The 19,490-nt window shown below is 43.0% G+C and overlaps 1 protein-coding gene across 1 annotated transcript in view; it reads right to left on the bottom strand.

Moving 5' to 3' along the window:
* LOC103782450 (RING finger protein 150-like) overlaps positions 1-18,910 on the bottom strand; it is a gene marked incomplete at its 5' end in the record, with an annotated part of 37,021 nt that extends 18,111 nt beyond the window's left edge. Inside the window, 4 exons of the mRNA XM_008950219.1 lie at positions 6,151-6,361; positions 11,817-11,913; positions 18,330-18,412; positions 18,839-18,910. Of these exons, the coding sequence (XP_008948467.1) occupies positions 6,151-6,361; positions 11,817-11,913; positions 18,330-18,412; positions 18,839-18,910 (463 nt within the window). The remainder of the gene's footprint in view (positions 1-6,150; positions 6,362-11,816; positions 11,914-18,329; positions 18,413-18,838) is intronic.
* Positions 18,911-19,490: the final 580 nt, after the last annotated feature.

Below are 19,490 nucleotides of genomic sequence, written 5' to 3'. Positions count from 1 at the left end.
TCCAGCTGTGCCTGAGACAGTGTGCTTGCAATTGTGAAAGCTGCCTTATAATGTCCCTCTAGTGCTCCACATTTCTCCTCTCCTGTTGTACAGGCACAACGAATTCTGGATCAGGGAACTGATTTTCCAAGTTAAAACCAAACCTAAACCAAACCAGGAGGAAATTGCTTAGCTTCTGCAGAGGGCTCATAAAGTCCCTGCACTAAAGAAAGGCACCACAGAGACACCAACAAGTCACCTGGGACAGAGAGAGGCAAGCTGGGAACTGCTACAGCATTTATATGTAGAGATGGACTTACAAATGGAGCTGCCACTACTGGAGGAGAACATTTTCTTCTAAATCTCTCCCTGGAGTCAATTATTTAGCAAGTTTCTTAAGAGCTGTAGCCTTTTTGGCACCACAGGTTAGGTCAGACTACTGGGTGTACCTCCTGTGCCCCCCCAGCAGGGCCAGAGACACAGCTCAGGGAGGCTGCAGGGAAGAAGGGAGGTTTGGGGACTGATGGTTTCATCCTTGCTCTGTGCACAACATCAGTGCACACAGCAGGTATGAAAAAGAAATCAACATCAAAAAAAGAGGCTTTAGATTTGCTCCTTGTTTCAGAGTGGTTTTGTACCTGCCTTTTTGCACCTTGCTGTACAGAAACACTCTGTTATTTCCCATCTTGACATAGGTAAGGCAGCACAGTTGTCTATCAGGAAAGCCTCACTGCCCATTCACAGAGCCTGGCAGGACTCTTGTAGGTGTATGTAATAACCCAGAGCACATTTTTAGTGCCAGTTAGGTTTCATGTGGTGACTTTATCAAACCACTGCTGGCCTTTCAAACCACCTCTGCTCTGTTGGCACCAGTGTGAGTCTCAAAATGAATCCAGGACCTCAGCTCACTGGAATTTTCAGCCCTTGGTAACTATTTAGTGCAACATCCACACAGGCTTTTAATAGAGGCTCCAGGACTTATGTCATACCCCAGGCACATGGGACCCAATCTGCTCAGTCTTTAACTAGGTCCCATCAGTATTCTGTCTCCAGGAGAGTGTTGCATGCAAGTGTTAATAACTTTCTGTATTAACTACTGCCTAGGGAGTTTTTCCACCTTTTCCTCCCCCTTTATATTCTGCCTAAAAACCCCTCTGTTAATAGCAAGGAGGAACAGTCAAGTGGTTGCAAGACAACAGTGGATCAGGTTCTTATCCTGCACTTTCATCCTCTCCCAAAGGCTGACTATTCTTCACAAAGACATTTTAGACACAGGCAGATCAAAATAATTGCTTGAGAAGTTATATTAATAGATTTAATGAAAAGCTATCAAAGGGACTTGAAAATGTCCTAATAGTCATGATGAGCTATATGTTGGCAGGGTTTTATGGAAAGAACAAAATGAGAGGCAGAAAAGAAACTGGTGGTGCTCTCTAGACTGCCCACACTGCTGTACAGCACAAACTCCATGGCCTTTGTGGGTGATATGGGGGAGAGTTTGTGATTTTTCATAGTAAAACAACTGCCCATGTTTGCAGTAGAATGGTTGACAGTTCTCCCTCCAGCTCCAGAGACAGTGCTGATGAGGTTTCTGAGGCCTTCTGCAGTGTGATGAGCTGCTGAAGAGAAATCTAAAAGATTGTCTAAATTGTAAAACTAGAGGTATTTACCAACAGAGAGCAAAGACTCAGGCAGTGCACACTTATTTACTGCAGAAATTAGGAAGAGCCACAAGGAGTGAGGGAGATGAATGATTATGGATGCTATAGAAGACAAACAAAAATTAATGAGCACTTTTTCCCCTGGAAGTGTCACCATACAAGCTTTAAGATCTCCAGATGCTGCTTTCACACTGAACTGTTTTTTTTAAATGTATCACTCAAACCCAGCTGAGCCTGACCTAAAGAATATTGCAGTGTTCCCCCCCAAATCCCAAATCCATCTTCCACTCCTCCAGAGCTGGTGTAGCTCAGAGCTTCCTCAAGTTCAGACCTTAGCCAAGCCCAGCTCACACTCACAGCATCTGTTGAGCTGGAAATTCTACCTGTGCTGAAACCTCCAAAGATATCCACATTTTGCATAACTCACTGCTACAAACTAGGCAACACAGATTGCTATGATGCATTATTATGGAAAAAGATCCTCAGCTTATCTTCTTTCAGAACCTCTGGCCAGCTGAATAGTAGACTCAAAGCAAGAAGCTCAGCTGAGATGAGCTATGTATTTCACACAGTTTTTTTTCATCCTCCTCACCCCTTTTTTCGTTTCCAACCCCAGTTTTTCACTGTTTCCATCCATCAGTTTTCAGCAAATGATCACAGAAATATCACATTATGAGATACAATACCAGGATCCTGCACAAAATCCCACCCCAGAGAGAAAACAGTCGCTCTGACTAAATGTGGAACAGACTTTGGACTTAATGAAGGCTTGGATTTTGGTAGAAGCCAGCTGAGAGACACTGCTGGTCCATTTTTAAGTGCTCAGTGCAACTATCTAGGAGATGCTTGGTTTAGCAAGGAGCCCTAGGGCTGGGCCCCCAGATGAAGTCCCATCCAGATGTTCACAGTACACTATGTTGCCCAGGGTCCCATGGAGGACATTCTTCAGCAGCATGGGGAGAAAAAAAGGGGGGGAGAGAAGGGGAAATGTCTGCTGAGCACACACAGAGAAATAAAAAGCACTGGCTGAGTTCCAGCAATGAAAATCTGGCCCCACTGAAGTCGGTGGGAGCTCTGCCACCAGATTTCAATGGAGACAGAATTTCAACTGATGTGAACAGTACTCTGGAAATATCCTCCCTCCAGACACACTGTGGGAGCTCTTCTGGCTCTGAAAACTCACTGGAAACACAGAAAGGGAAATTCAACCCCAAACAAGACAACAATACCAGAATGATTCATCAACAAACAAAAAGAACACAACAGCAATTAAGCAGAAAGTATTGCAGAAGTGGGTGGAAAGAAGGCAGCAACTCCTTCACCTCCTGGACCACACTGATCTTTGCCAGGAATAAAGAGGGATGCAAGGACTCAAGCTGCTGGGTACAGGGTGGAAGAAAGAGGAAGAAAGAACAAAAGGAAGAAAACTTCTAGTGCAGATGCAGCCTGGGAGTGCTCCTGTCACCAGTGCTATATGAAGAGGCCAGAACCTGGCAACTCCAGCAAAGATTCCTAGAAGTGATCAGCATCATCACTCACAAACTGCCAGGCAGGCTAGTTCACAGAGAGGGCATGCTCAGCTTGTTGTGCAACCACGAGGGCTCTGCAAATGAGAAATACAATAAACAGACACAATGCCTATGAAGGCCCATCTAGATGACAGCTATGACCCACTTCTTTAGCCCACAGTTGCCCTCTGGTTCAGTTAACATTTGGTTTCACACCACGACCATACAGTGGTCCTGGATGTTACTCTTTGACTGGCTGAAGAGTTCAGGCTCCCTGATGCCTAAATCCAGATGCCCAAATCCCTGATGCCAAATTCCAGATGCCCAAACACCAGAAATACTCCACAGAAGGCAGCTGGAGGGACAAATGCCCATCACTGCTGGCAACTCAACCCCTAACTCCCAACTAAAGAGGTCTTTGCTGCAGCTCTGCTGCCAAAAGGGACCAAACAGCTCTGCTTCTGGGAACCACTCTGGATGTGGTGGTGACAGCACGTAAATTTGCACACCCATCACTGACTAATATTCAGGTATTCCACTCTGAGATGGGCCATCCAGATGAAGATTCATGTCTACACATCAATTATGGGCCAGTGACAACAGCTAACCAAGCACTAAACCAGAGGTCCCCGAGTGACAAGGACAACACAGGCAGGCACCCACCAGGGTTTGGAAGCCTCCAAGCTTTTCTCAGGACTCCACTTTCTTCATAAAACAACTGGAAAGGTCTGTCTGATGTCACGAGGCTCACAACCTTCACAGAGGTGAGGCCACCTGCCAGTTTCCCCACCCTGCTCTCTTCTCCCTCTGTCTCAAAGAGCCAGGGAATAACCCTTTTCCCAGTCCTTCCCCATGCCACACAGCCAGCCTCTTCAGGTGATGGAGAGCTGAAGCTCCATGGTTTGCTGCCTCATCACCCCTGTGCCTGGACAGACCACTGGTCTTGGGGTGAGGTCCTTGCCTGTGGGCTCTGCTGTCAGCTCTCAGGATTGCCCAGTTTTAGTGTCTGTTGCCCAAAATAAGGGGAAAACAGCAGGCACCAATGCAAAATAAAGCATCTCTGCTGGCTTAGAGCAAGTTTCCCACCCAGTCACCTAGCTGGCAACTTGGGAAATGAAGAACTAATGTGTTTGGGCTGACACTGATCCTTCTGCAGACTCTGGAAACATGACTGGAGGGGAAGAGAGTGTGGCTGGAGAGTTACTGAGCTCTTGTGCTCCCTGGCAGCCTCAAGACTATTGTTACCTCGAGGACAAACCAGAACTGCTTCTTGGTGTGCCAAGATCCTGGGATGAAAAGCATGGACTACCCCGAGTGCTGGGCTTTGCACCAGGCTCCTGGCTCTTCTCAGCATGTGCCACGGAGCTGTGGGTGTAAAGGGCACACCACAGCCCTCCTTCCAAACTTCAGTAGTGGAGCCTTGTAAAGCACAGTGGGACAAGGATAATTATCTGCCAGAGGAGCTACTCACTGGAGGAGCATTAAGAGGGTAGAGCTGAGACCACTGTCTAGCCCAGGCTTTGTGGCATCATGAAGTAAAATCTTTCCTTCACGGTTTAAATCAGCCACAAATGCGTTTAAAAACAATTACTGGAAGGAACAAAACATCTCTTTTTGAACAGCTCTTGCCAGCATTCAAGGAGGCTTGAGAAAGTTGTGTGCCCCCAGCTGCCAGGCTGGCCACAGGAGACAGCTGGGTCTATAAGCTTGCTGCCCACCCCAGAACTTAGGACCATAAAACCACCAAACCTGAAACCAGTACCTAATTCACAAAGTGAGAACCAAAAAAAAATATCCAATTCTGGGTCACTTGTAGCTAAGGTCACAAGTCCACAATTTCCAGAAGTTATTTTCACTACCACACTAGCTATAATATGAGGGGAAATGTGCTTATCAAGTCTCTCCACGGAGCAAGGAGATCAATGTAAAATCATTTCAGCCTAGGCCCCTCATTTCTCTCCTACCTTTTACACATCATAATAATTATTTGCTGCCTTCTTCACACCCAGGCCCACAACAGTACCTAGAAAGGGTTGAAAATGTCTTATTTTTTCCAGGACCTTTGTTGACTCTGTACAAACCCCTACATTTTATCACATTCTTCTACCTTCCTTCAGGTATATTTGATGATTTTCTACAATAGTCTTGTATTAATACACTAACTGGTATCATCCAGATATGTATTTTCTACACATCTACTATTTTACCTAAAAATTAGAATTTTAGACTAGTACAATCCTCACTCAAAACAGCTGACAACATTCTTTTTAAACTGTCAGAAGTAGATTTTCAACAAAGAAAATCATTTTTAGGAGCAGATACGTGTGTAGACATTTTGAGAGTTACTGGTTCAGCTGGTGCCCCTTAAATAAGTGAAAACTAAACATATTGGAAACATTAAAAATCATCCTTATTTTGTACAAATTGGTAGCACTATTTTGCTATGCTCAGGTTTTCAAGTACATACTATGGATAAATAACCAGATGAGCTTCAGTTGATGCAGGAAGACAAAGGAATGTCAGAACTAGAATTCAATATTCTCTTTTTCTTGACTAGAAGCAGTAGAAGTGATTGCTGTGTTCACAATTTATGATATGGAAGCAAGAAGAACCTCCACATAGCAACCTGTAGGCCTGTGAGGAAAGGCAGCCAAAGGACATCAGGCAGCCAGGTGGCACATGGTGGGTCACCCTGGTGAAGGGGATCACTTAGAAACAACATCTGAAGATGGCCATTGGTACTTATTGGCTTGTGTTGACTGAAATAGCTGCTTGGGTCCACGCAGAGGACTCCAGTTAGAGTTTGCTGTTCAACACACAGGCTGCAAGGGTTTGCAGTATGCAATGACATCTAAATGGACTTACCTGGTAGATTTTGGCTGTGCTTAAGGCCACTGCTCCAGTGCCAAAGCCCTCAAAGGCCATTTTCCCCCCGCGACTGGGGCTTCTAAACACTTACTTCAGTGCAAATTCTGCCAGAAAGAGCAGAATACTTCACTTACTGCTTGTGGTGAAGTTCCCCTCCCCAGCCTGGGGGAAGGAGTCTACATCTTGGATGACCTGTAGCACCCCCACAGTCCGTGCTGGAGGATCCAGGGCTACAGAGCTCTCGTTCACTGTTATATCGCTGGCGCCCGTGATCTGGTTGGTTGGAGGTCCTCCTATGGATGCTTCCAAGTCTGGAGGGATGTCATCCATGCAATCAGCATTTGGCTAACAGGAAGAAAAGAAAAAGAAACCTGATAAATAGATTTCATTGATCAGTTCTTGATTTTTTTAGCTTTTTTTCCACTTTTTTTCAGTACTGAAAACGGCATCATAGGATGAATAAAGACACAGGTTGGTTGTTTTTATGCACTTAAAACTAAAAACAGCCTGTTGCAAGAGAGACCCAAAGCATGCATTAAACCCTGTCAGCTACCATCTCTAAATAGTCTTATTTATATTTTCTAAAGGGTTTGGGAGAGCACACTTTAAAAAAAAGCAGCTCACTTTTGGATATGATCTTCTCAACACAGGCAGATTGCTGAGTCAGATTACAAATGTAAACAGAGAGAGTAGCTGAAGGGGACTGATTATCTCTTCCCTAAATACACATTTTCTAGAGCTGATATCAGAGCTTTCAGGAACAGGGATTCAAGGGAACTGCCTGTGGGTGCATCTATGTGTGGGGTGCAAAAATAGAAGCTAAAGCTGTCTAGAAGACGAGTTTTTTAACATCAAAGGCTCTTTTCTGTTGCTAATGCTGTATTTCCTGCAAAATAAAATTAGGAGTAAAAAAGCCCAACCAAGCAATAATGGGTATTTGAAGAGTATTATTTGATCCATAGTCTTTCTTGCTTTCTGGTTCAGAGAGACCAAGGATGAAACCCAGTTCTGGGGACTTTAGAAACTTCTCACTTGCAGGTACATAGTGAACACACCGAAACCTCTTTCAAGCCAAGCTCTTCAAGCCAAGGGAAGCATTGAGAAGGGGTGGTGGTGACCACCTTCCACACAGTACCCTTAGCATTGGGCAACTGCTCACGAGGAGCACTGAGACCTCAAGTGGGCCCTGGGGGGCAAAGCAGCTCGTTTGGCCAGAGACATTATAACCAAGACTAATTTCTACCCTTGATTTCTCTGGATCTCTTAAGCCTGATGCTCCCATCCATTCAGCAGTCATTTCTATGGAGTTCCCCACTCCAACATGCCAATGTTGGAGACAAATATCTGGGTACAAAAGCTCTTTATCCTCTAGGAGGAAACAGATTCTTGCACCATCGGCCCACAGAACCAGGTCTGTGTCTCCCCAAGGCATGGAGACACATTTTTCATGTAGCCAGGTCAAGAAGTGGCTTTTGAAGTTTTAACACATTGCAACAAACCCACAGCTAACTCCAAAATGAGGATGCTGTGTGGCAGGGTGCAAAGCTTCCAGGATGACAGAGGGACATCACAAGGTTGAGCTGCAATTACTCAGATGCCTTAAGTTTGGAGATGTAAAGTTGAGTTGTTCCCATTTATCTTCACTGGCCAGGAGCCCCACAGCTCATCTGGATCAGTCACTCAGGTTCCTCCACCTTCAGTGGGGTGAGGCAGTTTTGCTGTGTGATTGCTGCCACCTCATAAACATTTCTTTTCCCAAATGTTCCTCATGAAAAAGGCAGGCATTTTAAACAATCCTCAGGTGACTCGTATCCACAAACCAAAGTTTGGGATAAAAATTAGAAGTGTAGTTGTCTGGCTCCAGTCTGAGCCCCAGGCAGCAAGAGCTCCTCAGAACTGGGAGAAAGGCACATTCAGCTATGCTGGGGTTTAATGAAACTTGTTGATCCTGTACTTTTCTAAGGGAAATAGCAATGATTTAGCTGTAGGACTTGAATCCTAAATCATTCCTTAGATTCTTTTTCTTTCCCTCACCCTTAGATGTTATAACAAACGCTTTCAGAACTTTAATTTTAATGTAAAATTTTGATGGCAGTGTATCTTAAAGAAAAGAGCCTGTTTGTTCTTTTCTACTCTGAGAATAATTACTTCAATTTTTTTTTTTTATAGGGGATCAGCTGTCTCTCCTTTGCTCTCTCCAGTTGTTCCTAGAATGGGCTTTTAGCACTTTTATAAACGGGGGATTATAATTGAAAGCCAAACCAAACATTAAAGATGCAAAAATAGCTTTACTCAATATAATTAATCTCTTTACTCCTGAATCATTTCTGTTGGAAAAAAATACTCCAAACGAAGCATCCTACTATCAAACTAATGATAAGAAATAGTGATCGAAAAAAACACATTATGGCTTCTGCTGTCAGAGTGACCCAGATACATTTGCTAAGTTTAATTATATTGGTTTCACTCGTTCCCTGCATGTAAGTGCTTTGAGGGCACAATTCCACTAAAGCCAAGGGAAGGCTTTGTATTGACTTCTGAGGGCTTGGCTAAGGCTCTTAGTGAATAGCTTCAAGTCATCCAGTCTGCTGCCAAAAACCCAGCTGTCTGCATCTCCAGCAGATTATTTGCAGAAAAAAAGGGGGAGAAGAAGAAGGAAACTATACGTGGTATGATCATCCCAACAGCAACGTGGCTCTTTGAAAGTGAAAGAGACTTTCACTGATAATTCACTTTAAATACTACAGCCAAAAGAGGTACAGTCTGAGCTGAATTCACCAGCAAGGAGACGGTGGAAAAGGTTACACCAGCCCTTTGCTGGCAGCTAGTTAATCATCCTCTGGAGCTGCAGAGAGCCACAGTGCAAAGCAGAGATGCTACAGTGCTCAGCTACTGTGAAAATGAGTGCAGTCGTTTCGGTGCCTCATGGCAGCCTGGGGAGTCTGATTTTAGGGCAGATAATATTTGAAGCCTCTGTTACAAAGTAAATGGAGAGTTTAGATGGGGACTGAATTGAAGCATTTGGACATTTGGGGTTTAACCGATCGTTTTCTGGAAAATCCTGAGTCTTCCTGCTAAATGAAGCACAATATACCCACAGTCACACAAGCCAGCTCTTTAACAACCACCACAGGACAAACACGTCGCTGGGAGGGAAAAAAACCCCAACATATTAGCTCTGCCTATGGTAAGATTTCCTCATTCCCCCCATTGTGAAAGCCTGGAAAAGGACTCTGGCAAATCTGTGCTCAAGTTTCCCATCAGAGGCTGCTGCCTGCCTAAGGCTGCTTTTCCGTGCATGGAAATTTCAGCTAAGATGGCCCAGCAAGACTCAAGAATGTGATTAGGGAATGGCATTTTGCTTTATCCTCTCCAGAGAAACGTTTGCCACCTCTCACTGAGAAGCCCTAGAGCTTCTTCCAAGGGAATGTCCTTTCCCACAGCAGCCTGCTGGCATCTGGCCCTTATGAGCCTCTGAAAATACCAGTTTCATGGGTGCTGATAGAGACTGGTGCCTTGTTCAGGACTGACAACTAGGCTCCCCAAAGAGAAGAGGGCTTTGCAAGGTGCCTGCAAGTTCATGGTGCCACCAGAGAGCACCTCACAGGACCAATGCCCACCCTGGGCTGCCCTGTGTGGGTGCAGAACAGGTCCTGAGAGCTGAGGGAGCATGAACAGCAACACCAGGGCAGGAGCTCAAAGGGATAAAAGCTGGGCAGGAAGGTTTATGTGCAGGAGAAGCAGGAAAGGCAAAAGATAGGAGAGGGAGTGGTGGAGTTGAGGTATATTTTAGAAAGAGAAGGCAGAGAAAACAGAGGAAGAGGAGCCACTGAGAGCAGTAAAGGAATTTTTAACCCCCAAGCAAGCAGATGCTGTTAAAATCCCACTTCCTTCACTGCCAGACAGAGGAAAGACCTGACACGAAGACACCATCTGCTCCCAGTTCCCATGGACAACAGCTCCTACTCTAAGTCACCTAGAGGAACAAGGGTCTAGCACTCAACCCTGCCTTCAAGAACCTAACCATGCAGGTAGGAGCCAGCATGATTCTCCCAAAAGATGGAGCAGGCTGTTCTCAGTTTGTTGTCTTAGAACAATCTAGGGAAATTTTAATAAATTCATACAATAAAATCCTCTACACAAACTTTCCTAGTGGAACATTAATATCCAGGCAGCTCATTTTGAATATTAAAGACAGCCCAGCACTAAGGCTGAATCTGAAATCTTAATTTGACCCAGTTGTTTATGTTGGTTACAGCAGTGTCTTTAATTACATGCCCAGCACAATTATATCCACAAAAGCTCCACGTGGAAAGCTCTCAGTGAGGGGAGCAGGATGGATCTTCCTTCTGCTACGTGGTACAGAGAGAAGGAGACAGGGAGCTGTGAGAAGTGAAATGATGGCTGAGGAAACCAAATAACACTTTTAATTATTCCTGGCAATTAGGTTCTACAGCTGCCACTACAGAGCTGTTCATATGTCATAAAAACCTGTCATGTAAACCAAAATCTTTACACATGGCCTCTGGGCATGTTTTCCCTTCCTCTAGATGTAGCCAGCCTCAGACAGCCTGTGGACATGCTTAGCCTTCAGCAACTGCCAGGGAAGCCAGCAAGAGTTGTGTTCTGGATGTAAATACTAACAGCACTACACTTCCTGGGAAGACCTTAACATCTCACTGCAGGCCTCCAAAAAGTGGAGGTCTGATTTGTCTGTATCCCCTGATTATGAAGCTGGCTGATGAGCTTGTTACTGAATGAACCAGTGTGAAAGCAAAACTCCTGTGGTCCTGCATGGTGTGGGAGAAAGCCAGGGAAAACTGTACTGGGTACAGAGAAGAGGTGTCAAAATCCTGAGTGATGCTCACTGGCAGGCTTGTGAACTGAGACACAGAACCTGGGGAAAAATATGTCCATATGAGCTATTTTTCTGTATATAACTCTTTCATATGTGAGCTGGCATGTCACTGGGGAGGGTATTTACAGCACCTGTTAATGCATTGACTGGTGGTGCTTCAGTACTGAGCTTCACTATCATGTGGCAAGCCTCCCACGACGTGAGAAGGTCACTCACTTCCTCCTGGTGAAGGCCCTGAGCTCTGTGCTAGCTGCAGTTAGGAAAGGGTAAGGCAGACAGGACATGCACTATCCCAATGCAAACATGCAACCTAAAAAGATCAGTTCCTTCAGCAGCTTCTGACCACGTCTGGATCTTCCCAATAACAAAGAGCTTAACAAGTTCTTGCATGTCATGTGGTTCGCCACATACTTACAGGGAGAAATGCTTCCCAGTTGGAATTAGCAGTACAGAGCTTGCTACAGATAGACTTTAAGAGAAATCTGACAGAAAAAAAAAATCTGGATCTCCAGAATGAGCAATTAGTTGTCCTCAACTAGTATAGTATGGAAAATTTTATTTGCAGACCTTCTGCTTTGAGATTTGAACTGACAGCACGATTAAGAAAATAAATCCAGCCCTGATTTAAAACACAAACAAAAGCTATGTGAAATAATCTATATAGCTGCCAAAACACCAGTAAACAACCCTCTGCTCCACAGATACAGAAATCCCAACACCCAATCAACCCCCATACACACACTCTTCCTTGCTAATAAAAGCAGGGTGCAGAAGGGAGGCAGAGTCAGACATTTCAGCTTGTATTCCCCTTAATAAATCAATTAATAAACCAATAACATGGCAAGAGAACAGGATGGGAACAGACAGGCAGAGGGCTAGGGACATAGCCAAGTAGCTGGTGTGTCCCTTCTGCCCTGAGCAGCTGCTCTGTGATGTACTCACCGGGATCCCTAGAGCTTTTAGAATATTCATTTTACACATCGGGCAGGTACGATGGTCTAGCAGCCAGGGATCTACACAGGACTTGTGGAAAAGATGCCTGCAATGAAAACCAGGGTGTTTTAATCCAAATCCACCACAGAGCAATTTACCACTTTGTATCAGCTGCTGCTTCTGAATCCAGTAAAGTGAGAGTATTTCAAATTGTGACCTCCACAAGAACTGCAAAGCTGTATCCTATGCACACAGGACTGAGGTGGTTTCTGCAGCACCTCTAAGCACGTGCACAATGTTGCTAAGCTGAGTTTGGAAAAGAAGACAGGTACATAATGAGAGAATTAGGGAAAATACAGAAAATCCATCAGCAAAACCCAGATTCTTTAAATGTTAAAGGCTGTCAGTGAACAAAACCTGTTTGCTGGTAAAGGTAAAAATCACATTAGTATTTCTTGATGGTTCTACAGACAAATTTGATTACACATAATTTAAATGAGAAGCCATCCGGGCTCTGGTGTTTTTTAGGATGCAGACATAAGGACATAAAGTGATAAAAATAAAGCACTACTTCTCATTTAAATGGAAAAAAAAAATAGGATAATGCTTTTTCAAACATTCTCTGTGATTTTCCTGCTCTTTAGAAGTTGCCCATCAAGAGTGAGCTCCTAAACAATTCCAGCCCTGGAGGGGTTGTTGCTAATCCTGTGCTTGGTCTGAAGAGACCACTAAGCAACTCTCTGAGCCCTGCAGCTGCTTGGGGCCACTTTTCTTAGACATTATCCAGGTGGAGGAATTACAATTTTCTTGTCTAGCTTTTCCTGACACAAACCCAGATGGAATATAGAGATATTTAGTGTGTGTACCTGACTGGCAGACTGTGTTTTCTCTTGTGGGTATATTCTATTACCCCGTTGTTATAGAGAACAAATGTTATAAAACCCAGGAATGTGAAGCTCAGGATAGATGAAATGCTGTTGAGTAGGCCAAGTAGAGGAGTTGGGGCTCAGCCCAAGGCAGTAAAGTTTGTCCAGCCCCACTTTTTATGAAGAAAAGGAGGAAAGTTTCCTACCACGGACATAGCTTCAAAAATTTCCTACACTGGCATATAGGAAAACTGAAAATTGACTTGCTTTCCTAAAAATCTTTTTCACCAATATGGCCCACATACTAACTGGCTGGCTCCAGTCCTCAGTAGCACTAGAAATGCAAAGCCAAAGCTGTGTGAAGTCTCAGGATCTTATTATTTTCACTGATTTTTTTTCCCCTCACCATTTCTAGAAGAAACATTTCCTTTGTGAAACGAAGCTACATGGCAAATTATCACACTCCTGTACTTCACAGAGCTCTGGGAAAGGGCAAATATGTTCTTGGAAGTTTGACCTAGTCTAATTACACCAGTTGGATGCAGTATGAAACTTTGTCAAGCCTCATCTGATCCTGTATGTCAACATAATTAACGCTGATATATCATGATACTTGAAGTTGAAACCACTACTCTAATAAGGCTGCTGAAGTCCACAACCCTCCTTTCAAACAAGACCTGCTTGACTGGGTAGAAACACAATGCACCAAATTTCAGTCCTGCATAACTCCTCCTTTTATCTCAGGAGGGACATATTCAGCACGTCATCTGGGGAGCATCCTGAAGAGATGAAAGCATAGAGACACCATCCTCAGGCATGTGTAATTATACATCTAGGAGTCTAACCAACAGCAAGTGATTTCAAACACTCCTCCATGGCAGTGTGCTAATTCACAGAAGGTATTGAAGATCTTCCTTCTCTGCTCTTTGAAATAGCTACAAAATTCTTGATAGTGACTGTTTTCTTTAATTAATTATGTACTCAAATTCATAAAAAGTATGTTTAACTGTAAACATATGAAGCACATTCATGCCAAAATAATCAGTACATTTACAAAAATCTGAGACATTTATTATTCTCTTGAAAAAAAAAACAGATTTACAGAATCTGGTTTGGATAAAAAATATGCAGCTTCTATGGAGCCATTTTACCATAGACTAAAAAGTCTTTTGTTTTCAAGTTCAAGCTTTGCAAGTCTCAGTCAAGCTGTGGTTCATATTACAGCATTTCATAACGTTTGGTAATCACCAAAAGCTTGCAACTTTTGTGCTTTAAAGACTTTAAAGTTTAGTGTTCCTAAAGTTGCCTTCAAAAAATAACACACAAGAAATCCTACCAATGCTGAGTAATTTAAATATATGACAGATCATGTCACTTATCACCCCTCAATACTAAATTAGCAGTGGATTGTGGCCCTATTCATTTCATATTTAATATGTACAACGGAATGAACTCAGTTATTGGACAGAAATACACAGAAAAATGGAATGTTATTGAAAATGAGATAAATTTTTAATTTTTTGTACCACATTGTCTAATTAGAGCACTCAGAATACCTATTTTTGAACATAGAAACATCTGTGCAGAGAAGTGAGGTGGCAGGCTTGGCAGATTCAGATCTGAGAATTTATTTTATTCATTATTACCTAGAGCACTATATACATGTTTATGGCTTTCAGCAAATTACTGTCTGATGTCCTGCTAAGTTTAGAAGTTAAATTCAGGCAAAATAAGGGTCAGCACAAAGTAAGATGAGAGAGCAACTGCAATAGCTCACTGTCATGTGGTAAGACAAAGATGTAAAAGATGACTTGCAACAAAAATCCCCTCTCCCTCTGCAGTTCTGATGGGTGCAAGTCTTAAAAGGAAGGAGACAGTAGAGGCATCATGAGCTCAGAAGTAATGACCCAGACAGGGAGACAACAAGAAAGATGTTTCAAGCATGGGCTCAGGACATGAAACTCTAAGTCAGACCTGGAAAAAAATCTGTTGGGCTTTCCCCCCCACACATTGTGCATTGCAAAACTATGTTGATTTAGATGGGCTGAAAAGTTTTTCAAAAGAACTGTAATTCATTAGTTGAGAGAGAGGAAGGCCAGAGATGTTGTAACAATCCTCATACAAAACAAAGGCTTCCATGAGGAGAAAGGAAACAACTGTTCTTCACCTCTCCTATGAGAGAGACAATGATGTCTCTCTCATAGGAGAGGGATGAGAGACACAATGATGTGTCCAAACCACAGCAAGGGAGATTCAGGTTACACAAGAGGAAAAAACTTCACCAGGGTAGCACTGCAATAAATTATCAGGGGAATTTGCAGAATCCTCATCCCAGAAGACTGCAGAGTGTGTTGGAAAAAACTCAAGAACAACACGTGCAGGGCCAGTGCCTCTGTGCTGCTCCAGAGGTAGTGGCCTCCTGGGATCCCTCCTGCACTCTTCTGTGGCTACACGTGGCTGTGTAAAGCTCATGGAGAACAAAGAAAGAAAAAGAACCTCAAAATCCCTGAACATTTACTACTACCTGCATAACACTCCATATTTTTTCAATAGAGATGACTTTTGTTCAAAATGTATTGAAATTTTCTTCAAAGTGGCAATTTTAATCACACAACAGAAAAAAAAAATACTTTTGGGCTCAGCCCAAGGTTACAATATTAATAATTTGATTGTTGGAGAAGTATTTTGAAGTTTTCAGCTTGCCAACAACTCTGAGAAGCTTTTTTCCCAGGTTAAGTGAAACTGTTTTCTTCCCACCTTCTGCTCCTAGTCTCATCTTTCCAACCTGCACACAAACCAACCTAGCAGAGATGGAATTTTCCCCAGAAGAGAAGCATGAGCTATGAGAAAAGGAGGAAAAAGAAGAAAGAGGTCTATCCCTAGGGCCCCTCAGTAAGAGCATCAGTTGCCTGGATTAGGCACAGGGCTGAAGCAGAGGATTGAGAAGGGATTTGTTGAGAGACTGAGCAGCAACTGTAGCATCCATGGGTAGTTTTGGGGTTCTGGGGGTGCATGTACAGTGCTATCTGTTTATTTTTGAGAAAGAAGGAAAGACAAAGAAGGGTAAATAAGAAGAAGGAATCAAAGAGAAGACTGTGTGATTAAATAATTTCCACAGGAAGATAATAAAAAAAAGGAGTGAGGCAGTCTCTGAAATCACAGTTGTTCATGAAGTAAAGGTTTAGGGGAAGGGGATGAACTGGAATGGGGTCAGAAAGCACCTTTTTTTGGTGACAGAAATAAAACAACCAAAAAAAGAGCTTATGAAGAACTCAGTAGAGATGAGGTTAAAAGAATTGTCTTGCCTCTCTGTAGAAGTTTAGTAAAGTCAGTAAAAGTTTAGTAAAAGGCACACACTGGGAGCAGCAAGCAGCAGTAACATCTCCAAAGGCAGAGGAGAAAAGATGAGGGTGTTTTGAAGCTAGAGGTGGAGGAGAAGCAGAGGAAGTAGGGCTATGAGAAGAGATGTCACTCTGGGAACAATGAACTTGGTTATATTTGATGTAGTGTCAGTGTCCTCAAAGATAACTTCAGTGATGTTTGCTGCCATTAAACACAACCAGCCGCACGCCAACATGTCTGGATTTTTTAATCAAGTGTCAGCCCTCATTTATTGAATGCCTTGTGTGGAGTGAAGTTAATTAATACAGTCAGTTGTGGGACCAGGCTAAAGAGGACAGAGAGGAAGAAGCACAAGTTAACTGGAATTCTCCTCCTCCCTCTCCAGAGTGGGATACAGAAGAAATAAGACATTTCTCTGCCAGCAGAAAGAAAAGAGGACCTTTGGGGAACCAGGGTAAGCACTAGTAGATGTATCTGTATGACTTGAGACCTCATCCACTGCAATATTTAATAATTAATAATATTTCATACTTAATAATTTCCCAGTACTGCCAGCAGTACGAGGTAGCACCTTTCCAATGCAGCTCTTTGGGCAGATTTGGCTTTGCAGGTAAAAAGTTCTACATCTTGAGCACCCCCTGGGCAGAGGTAAGGTCAGCCAGCACTGATGTCAGATGGTGCTGGCCTCTGCAAGGCTTGGAGAATTGCCAGCCTCTTATTAAACAGCACTCTCAGGAGGTTCCCACACAAGAAACAGCACACAGCTTACCTGAGGATGCTGGAGGAAGAAACCTATGGAGCTTGGAGGTCTTTACCAAGATATAACACTCTCCTAACTCAACAGAGAAATAAATTAATCCACTTAGGGTTTTTTTTTTTCCTTTTTTTATTTTTTTTTGATGAAGGGACAAGACTGACAACAGCAGAAAGAATCAGAACTATTCATTCCCTGCTTTGGAAGCCCAAACCCATGGGAGCATGTAAAATACTGCCCTCACAATTTGAGCAGCAGGAAAGCCAAGGTTTGTGAAGTAGCTGCTGGAGACAGATCTTTGAGTTTTGCTAATTCAAAACTGCTGAGGCTCAAACTGTGAGTATTTGACAAGCCAGTTCTGCTGCTGCTACCCCTTTCAGCATGAGTCACTTTCCAGGAGACCTTTTAATTCAGCCAAGAACTGAACATCACCTGTTAACTATGTGCTTCCTAGTCACTCAGCTTGACTCAACACTGTGGATGACAAAGTCTGACTGGAAACTCACTGAATTATGAGGCAAGACACAAGTGGAAGTTAGAGCTTAGACTTCTTTTTTTTTTGCTCTTGCTTAACTACCTCCAAAAACTGCCTGTCTCTATCATGCAAAACTTCCAATTTTATTAAGCTTCTCTGAAGGCAGGCTTAATGTCAAACCAAGGGTCACATTTTTGGGTAATTTCTCATTTTTCTGTATTTCTGTTTCACGAAGTGATGCGTTTGTGTCTGTTCACAGAAAAAGACTCCACATGCAATTTGTCACCAGAGGGGAATTTACAGCAGGTCAAATTTATGATTAATCTGTGGGTTTTGTTTGCCATTTAGTGATGGGAGCAAACAGATTTAATGAGTCACATGACTGAACAGAAATGGCCAGCTTGTAACATTCAAATATCGACTAGGGAACAACACAGAAGGAAAATAAACAAATATTTCAGTTTCTCAAGCCAGTGAACATGTCTGCAGGAGTAGAAAGAAACTCTGTTAAAACAAATAATCTCTTCTCTGCATGCACAGCACTTGAGATTCCTGTTTCTAGGGAAATCAAACACTTGCTTTTGCTGTCATAGGGGAAGCACCATTCCTAGGAAATTTCCTACAAAATTTCTTTCCTTAGAGAAATCCTTCATGAGTTAACACTTCACAGTGACATTACAAGGACACAGAGAGAGGAATACAGCTGTTACAGGTAATAAGAAGTCAGGAGCAGATTATTCTGAGGCACTTATTATAGTCTGATATAAAATCAGTGAGAAAAATAAAGGACTCAAACCCTTTAGTTTAAAAATCCTACTGGAGACTCTGTAATAGGTCCTGGTCAGACAAAATTTCTGGCTGTCATGCTAACCTCCAATCCTCACCACTGTTAATACTACTTCCACTTTGAGCTGAATAAAGAGGCATTTCAGGTATCTCTACCAACAGATTTTGAATAAAACAAGGGTGATAAACTCACCCTTCCCTCCCCAAGCTCTCAGGTAATCTCACCAGCTCCACACTGTGAGAACAAAGCCTGTCTTGGAAGTAGAGAGACTATCAGAGCTAAGTCACCTTCAACTTACCTGCAAGGCAAAATCCTGACAACATCATTGGGCTTGTAGCCTTCAATACAAACAGCACAGTTATCAAAGTCTGGCTCAGTTTCCTACAGGAAAGAGAACATTCATCATTTTCATTTTTTTTTGATTTTGTCAGCTAATCTCTTCGTACAAGAGTTTATGTGATAAAGTAAAACAGTCACTGATGCATGCTGCAAATCCAGTAACACATTTCAAGACAAGCAAGTCAGATTTTCCAACATGTTTCCAGCTGGAGATTTGCCCTGGGAGACACGGGCAGCATGCAGACTTAGTTAGCAAGTTTGAACTTTCAGGATTTTCTGCATCCTCACAGAATCACCTCTCTCTACCCCATTCCATCTGTAAATTGCTTACCAGCATTCCTCCCCTGCCTGAAGGACATAGAGCTGCTCAAGAAGAATTGCCATTTCTGTTCTGCCTCATTGTCCCAATGGTCTAAAAGAATCCTCAGCACAGAGTTTCATTTAGTAATGAGCAATTGGAGAAATTACCTTATCACCTTTCCTGATTGTTCTGACTTGTAGCTTGCTGATTGCTTTCTTTGCAGCATCTCCAAGCCGGCGCTGTAACACAAAATTTGCTCTTGAGCAAAAAGTATCTCCTCATGCAGAAATCATCCCCCTTTCTCCCTAGGCTTCTTAATAACCTGAAGTGACTGTACATGAAACAGGACAGCACTGTATAAATATAAACAGATGAGTTCAATCCCAGTTATCCACAACAAAGGCACAGGAGGTATTTCAGGTTTGCTGGTAACCTGTGGCCAATGAGGCAGAGCTGCTCTGATGGAGCTCCAGTTGAGCCCATCATGATGTTGCACTACAGCACTTTTACTATCCCAGTGAGCAGCAATGTATGTAACAACTCCACTAATTTGGTATCCTACTTCTTCCCTCTTTTTTTTTAATGACACGTGTGAAAAATCCATTACGAAATGGATTATTAAACCACGAAAAAAATGATTAGTCTTCTCTGCCATCCTCTTTTCCTGCAATACAGTGTTGCCTGCTTCACAGGAGCAATGCAAGGTATGAAAATGAGGTGAAAGCATCTGCAGTTTCTTACAGGCAAAGCACTATACAGTCCTGCAGCAACACCCTATCCATACATAAACACTTGCTTAGAATCATAGAATCCTTTAGG

The sequence above is a fragment of the Merops nubicus genome, unplaced genomic scaffold (assembly GCF_000691845.1).
Source record: "Merops nubicus isolate BGI_N331 unplaced genomic scaffold, ASM69184v1 scaffold1872, whole genome shotgun sequence".
Taxonomy (NCBI): domain Eukaryota; kingdom Metazoa; phylum Chordata; class Aves; order Coraciiformes; family Meropidae; genus Merops; species Merops nubicus.
This window is presented reverse-complemented; position numbering and strand designations above follow the sequence as displayed.